Here is a 6578-nt window from a genome sequence, read left to right as displayed (position 1 = left end):
AGGGATAAATAGCATTCACAACCCAAGAGTAAAGGTGGAACATATTAATATGTAGAGGGACATATGCATACCCCACTGTATTGTCATAGCCAAAAAGAATGGATTAGGTATTTGGTTTTATAGAACAAACATCTCTTAGTACAAAGGTGGACAAGTGTCCTAAAAGGGTGTATATGAAATTCCAAAGAAAACTATATTTGGTTCCAAAGAGATAATATATCACTGGTGAATGGTTTGATGATTGAAGGTAGGTAATGGATCATGGAAGATATGGATGGTGACCTAAGGTGGGAGAATAATTAGGATTGTGCTCAACAAGGGTTCGCAACCTTGTACCTACGTATTCTTATTGTGCAATGAGAAAGTCAGAGCACTCGTAGTTCATAGAACTACGAAAACCAAGAATGAAACAAAGAAGTGTTTGCCTAAGCAACTAGGACTAACAAGACAAACACAACTTCAAAGGTATGATTACAATGATGAACAATATAACATGCGCCAACAGAATGGTAACAGGGGAACCCATAAAGGTAAATAAACTTCGAATCAAAGAGTAGACATGCGTATTAGCCCAAAAGAAGGAATAAATTATTTGGTTTGACAATACAAACATCTCTTGATTCACAAGGTGGACTTGATTAGGTCATCCTAAAAGGATATATATGAGATCCCACAAGAAAGTGTTATTGGGTACAAATAACACTATATCACTATGGAGAAAAAAACAATGGTATTGATTGATAAAGAATAACCAATGAGGTAGAATTAAATAAGGTAGCTTGCGGAGAATCTGAATTCTCATGCCTACGTATTCTCACTGTGCAATGAGAAAGTCAGAGCTTTCACAGTCCAGCTTACTACGACTGACAATAAGAGATTGAGGCAAGAGGTATGATTTATGATAATAGAAGATGAATAAGACTTGGAAGTGATTTGATATGAATCACATTAAAGTCTATGAACAAAGGAAATTGTTCTTCATCTTCATCTTCTTCCTCTTCAAATAAAATTGTTGAACAACAACAATCTTCAAAGGCAACTGAAAGCAACAACATGTTGGAAGGAATTCCTGAGTTAACTCTTCACACTCCAGTCAATGAGTTAATTGTGCTATGTGAAACCATCGTTGATTTCAAAAACCTAAAGGATAACGATTTTGATTTCACTGAAACGTTGAATGTTCAAGGATGGAACACCTTCTTCGAGAGACTAACATGCCCAATTTACACTGTGTTGGTAAAACAGTTTTGGGTTCATGCAATAGCAGAAAGAGAAACCATAACTTCCTATATCACGAATAGGAAGATCTTCATCACTGAGAAGTCCATTGCGGACCTTATTGGACATGATGGCAAAGGAAAGAGGGTTCATAGTGCAACCATCACTGCTAAGAGTGATGATGATATTTCTCCTGTCATATTCAAAGAAGAAACAAATTTCGCAATTGAAAAGGGTCCTAGTGTTAAGGAATTAATAAGGAACCTGGGAGTTTGGTTCAAGATCATTTTGGGGTGCATTAACCACAGGCCAAATACAAACAGTTTTGACTACATCAACACACGTCAGAAAGTCAAGTTATTTCTTCTAGAAAAGGGTGTCAATCTGGGACTTTCATCACTTCTGTTTAAGTTCATAAGAGATTCTATCAGAGAATCCAGAACAGGTGGATCATCCAAGAAGGCTAGGAGCAAGTTCATTCCCAATGGAAGATTGATTTCAGATATTCTGGTGGAAAACGGTTTGGTGGATGACCTTCTGGTCAGTGGCTTGATAGAAAAATTGGTGAAGGACGTTGGGAAAGTCTTATGGGGGAAAAATATGAAGAGTATGGGTATCATATCCTTATTTCAAAGACCAAATGTCATGCTAACTAAGGATGATATTTGGGACATAAGAAATCCTCTTGAGAACTACCCTATATTCACTAAAATTGACCCTCCACAGGTTCTGATGGCTTACTTGGAAAGCTGTCTGAAGGACGAATTTGAACCTCTGGTGGATCCATTTAACCTTCAGGAAACTTACCGAGATGTTCATGGAAAACGAAAGAAAGAGTTCAGAGGAGAAGGATCTTCTAGGGCTCAAAATAAAAATAATATTACTATCTTTCAAGACGAAGATGCGGTGCCTCTAAGTGAGCACCAGAAGGCTATGATTCTGAAGGATACTTCTGGGGTCGTCCAATCTTCAAGATTTTCTGGTAAGCTTCCTTCTGATAGTGCTTCTTTAGATTCTGATTCAATGTCTTCTAGAATCTTACGAATTCCTCTTCCATCTCAATCCACTATTTCCGAACCAATTCCAATTCCACCACCAGAATCAAATCCATAAATATCAACCCCAATCATTGAAATTCCACCACGAATATCTACTCCCATAATAGAAACACCTTTTACAAAAAGTCCAATCACAGAAACTCCTTTAGTTTCTGCTCCTGTTTTAGAATAACAATCGATACCACCTCCCTTATCTCCTCCACAGTTACAAACTTCACCCATCTCACCACCACCAATTGTTTATGCTCCCCAACCAAATAATCTAAACTTTACAACACCTAGAACATCTGCTGTAATGTAAGAAGTGTTTCTGACAAACATGTTTCTGATGACACTCTTGAAGGAATGTTTGACTTCGAGCCAGAAATCACTTCACTAGAGTTATCTCCCATTATTCAACCATGACATCCTTCCGTTTTTGGTCATGAATTTGATGAGTCCAGAATCAACTTCACCATAAGATACCCAAAAATACCAACACTATCCCCCCATGACCTTGGTAAGGTTCTAACGAATTTTTACTATGAATCTAAGAGACGTTTAGAGAAAGAAATGATTGTCAGTCATTCTTCAGCAAGCCCGGCTGCAAGTGATTCAGCTTGGGAAGCTTATAGAAGCTGGATGAACTTCGATATTTCCAAGATGAAGGATCTTGGGTACACTCTTGCTGGAAGCAAATTTCGTTATGGGTTCGTGCCCTTAATGGAATTGTGGAAGCTGAGAAATTCCCAATTATGCCTTCTTGCACCAGAAATCAAGGAAGCCTCTCCAGTAGCTTTGGAAGAAGAAGAAGCTCTAGAAACAGAAATTGTTCAACACGTTGAACCTGCTGCTCTTGAACCTCAAGACTCTGCTATGGAAGAAGCTCCCAATCAGATACCCGTCTCAGAAGCTTCTGCTTCTCATCCTATTCTAGTTTCTCTTCTGAGAATAATCAATCAGATTAAGGTTGATAAGCAAAGGTTAACGAGCGTCTGGATAAGCAAGACCTGATATTTCACCTGATTCTGTCAAGACTTCCTCCTCCTCCTCCACCTCCTTCCCAGAACCCCTATGTCATACCCCAATTTTGTCTGGGCATTTTAAATTTTCATAAAATTCGATTTAATTTTCAGTTTACATCATATGTAAAGCATAACATGCATTTTATCATTAATACTACCTGAAATATCAGTCAGGATAAATTTATTGAAAATACAGACAAATCGATTGAATCTTTTCTCAAGAACATGTAAAATCAGCGGGTAAAAAGTTTCAGAATTAAAATTACAGACACCAGTATTATTAATCTATAGTTCATGTAGTTTAACCTGGTGTGCTCGTTGTATTTTTCAGCAGCTGTTTCAGTTGTGTTTTGACCCGCCTGAGCCTTTTAACCGGTGCAAACTTATTTCAGAATTTGAAGAAACGCTGTACTTTTTCAATAAGTACATTTTGTGCTGATTATTTTAGTGTGTCTGATTTAATTTTTCGAGCAAATTTTTGTCCGAATTTTATTTATTTTTAGTCGTTTTAATTTTGTTCTTTCGTCAAAACAGTCAGATTGAATAAATAAAATTTTTCACGTTATTATTTTTATTTTATTATGATTATTTAAAAGTTGTGAATTTTAAATCGATTAAGTCATCTAAAAAAAGACATTATATGCATTTTGATTTATTTAAATAATGTGTGTTTCTTGGTGTGCTTCTTTGATTCAATCTGAATCGTTGATTCAAACTAATCAAGGGTCTAAGTTTACAATCCATGTACATTTTATTATCCAATCAGAATTTAGAAATAAATTGAATAATAATTATAAAGAAAAATGAAATAAAAGAACTCACCAACGGATATATTTTCTTTTCTGAAAAGGCTACTGACTCTCTGCTATAAAGAAAAGAGCATACGAAAAGAAAGGGACCCTCTCTTCAGCTCTCTCTCTCTCTCTCTCAAATTGGACTCTCACTCTCTCTAAAAAAGAGAATTAAAAAAAGAGAAGAAGAAAAAGGAGGAACTACTATTCCTCTTCTTGAATCCACCCGCCGTCATAACCCCTTCCTCTCCCTCACACCACCAAACGCCGGCCATCCACCGCACCTTCTGCGTCCACCTCCGCCACTCCTTCATCTCCCTCCGGCGACCGCGTTCCAACCGCCAAAAACAACCTTCTTCCCTACCGCCACTCACCTCCGACGCCGACATTTTTCCTTCGTCCAAGCTTACGACTTCAAACCGCCTTCCTCAACTCTCCGGCCTCTGTGCCACTAAAAAACCTCTCACCGAATTGTTTGTTTTCTTCAAACTTTCTGTGAACACGCAGAATCCACCGGATCTAATTCTTGAAAAGCTGTCAACAACCGGAAAGACGAGAAATTGATTTTTAGGTGGTTTGTGTTGTTGTTGTAATGTCTTTGAGTTGATTTAGGAAATGAGGCAAACCAACATCACGCTATCCCCTTTTTCCGTTTTGAATAAGCAGGAAGAGTACAAGAGACTTTGTGGTTAAGAAGGAGAAAAATAGATCTGATCATACGCGCTTTGTCATAGAATTTGTTGGAATTCCGATTTTAAATTGATGTTTATGTTTTCATTGTTTTTCCAAGATTTGGATTGTTTAATAGGTTACTGCGAATGCACCGGTTCGGTAGACATTGTGGGGACACCAAGTTGTGGGCATCACTGAACTCAACTTTGCATTTCCGTATTCGGGTCTCATTAAGCCATGGCTTTTGGAATATTACGGTTGCTTGCGGTAATCATTCGATACATGATATAATTGTGGTAGCCTAGATTTTCTTTTAACAGGATAACATGATGTACACACTGCAGATAAATTGAAATCAGTGGAATTGGTTAATTAGTATTAAAATTAATTAATTAGTTAAATTTAGGTTAATTAATTAATTGCGATTAATCTCTTCTAATTATAATTAAAATTAATTAGTTAAATTTTGATTAATTAGTTAATTGCGATTAATCTCTTCTAATTATAATTAGAATTAATTAATTAGTTAAATTTTGATTAATTAGTTAATTGCGATTAATCCCTTCTAATTATAATTAAAATTAATTAAATTATTTAATTTTAATCAACTTGATTATTTGATTTAATTGAATAATTTTGGTAATTGATTTCAATTAACTTAATAAATCGATTTAAACCTAAAATTTTAATAAATTAGTTTTCGATAATTACGAATGGGTCGTTTTCTCATATTATCACAATTTCACACTCATTTACAAAAATCACTTCAATTTATTCACAAATTTAAAACCTCGATCCAACATCAAGTATTCTTCATTAAAATTAAGTTAAAATACCTGATCACAATTAAATACCATTTCAGTTGGAAATAAAAAAGGGGATGGTTTTGAGTTTTCAACTCCTCTCCTTGATTATTTGAATACGAGTTCTCTTACTCGGTTAGTCGAATAATCGTCGTTTCTAATCCACTTAAGCATAATTGAATCAATAAATAAAAATGAAATGGGGGATGGTGAAATTCTAGTTATCAGACTTTGGATGTCACACGGGTTGTTATGACATCCAATTCTGCACAGACAGGAATTATGCAGAACTTAACAGTAAGTGCAGTAAATAACACAAGTAATTGTTTACCCAGTTCAGTCCAACATGACCTACATCTGGGGGCTACCAAGCCAGGGAGGAAAACCACTATTAGTAGTATCAATTCAAAGCTAAACTCACCCGTTTACAACTTATCACTTAATCCCTACCCAATGCAATTTCAATCTTAACCTAAGATCAGAGTTCCTACTCACTCCCCCTCAATCACTTCAGTGATTACTATCTTTAAACAATATTAAAGACAAGTTGAAGTCACACTTCAAACAACTCTTGATTGTGCTTCACAGCTTTAATCAAGATACACAACACTCACGCTTAAAAGCTTTGAGCGACACAACACTTACAACTCAATGAACACCCTATGCCACAGCTATCATCTACTTGATAATGGCTTGGCTTACAAGATACGTCTAATACAAGACTCACAAAAATACAGCAGTGAAGTATGATGGACACACAAAATCTTCACGCCTCAAAATCCCTGAAACTGAATGAAGGAACGCCTTCCTTTTATATTGCAGTATCCTGGGCTTTTGCACCTGTATTCTCCTGAATTTAAGGTCACATGAGTTCCCATAAATTCAACATTTAGGTTACTAACAAATAGGCTATTTGTTAGGTTCATTGAATGTAGCTTGGTTGTTGATTTCCTGGATTTTCTCTCAGTTGTTGAATCCCTGAAGAATAGCCTGAGAAAAAGCTGAAACAGAAAACTGAACAACCTACAATAT

General features: G+C 36.1%; 1 protein-coding gene across 1 annotated transcript; it reads left to right on the top strand.

The window, feature by feature from the left end:
- The first annotated feature begins 1053 nt into the window (after positions 1–1053).
- LOC127104400 (uncharacterized) lies at positions 1054–2331 on the top strand. Its single transcript, XM_051041583.1, has one exon. It carries the CDS (start codon positions 1054–1056, stop codon positions 2329–2331), a length of 1278 nt encoding a protein of 425 aa, XP_050897540.1.
- Positions 2332–6578: the final 4247 nt, after the last annotated feature.

Source organism: Lathyrus oleraceus, chromosome 7 (assembly GCF_024323335.1).
Source record: "Lathyrus oleraceus cultivar Zhongwan6 chromosome 7, CAAS_Psat_ZW6_1.0, whole genome shotgun sequence".
NCBI classification, from domain to species: domain Eukaryota; kingdom Viridiplantae; phylum Streptophyta; class Magnoliopsida; order Fabales; family Fabaceae; genus Lathyrus; species Lathyrus oleraceus.
This window is presented reverse-complemented; position numbering and strand designations above follow the sequence as displayed.

Coding starts and splice junctions, on each gene's coding strand:
- LOC127104400 (XM_051041583.1), top strand. CDS start 1,054: ATGTTGGAAGGAATTCCTGAGTTAACTCTTCACACTCCAGTCAATGAG.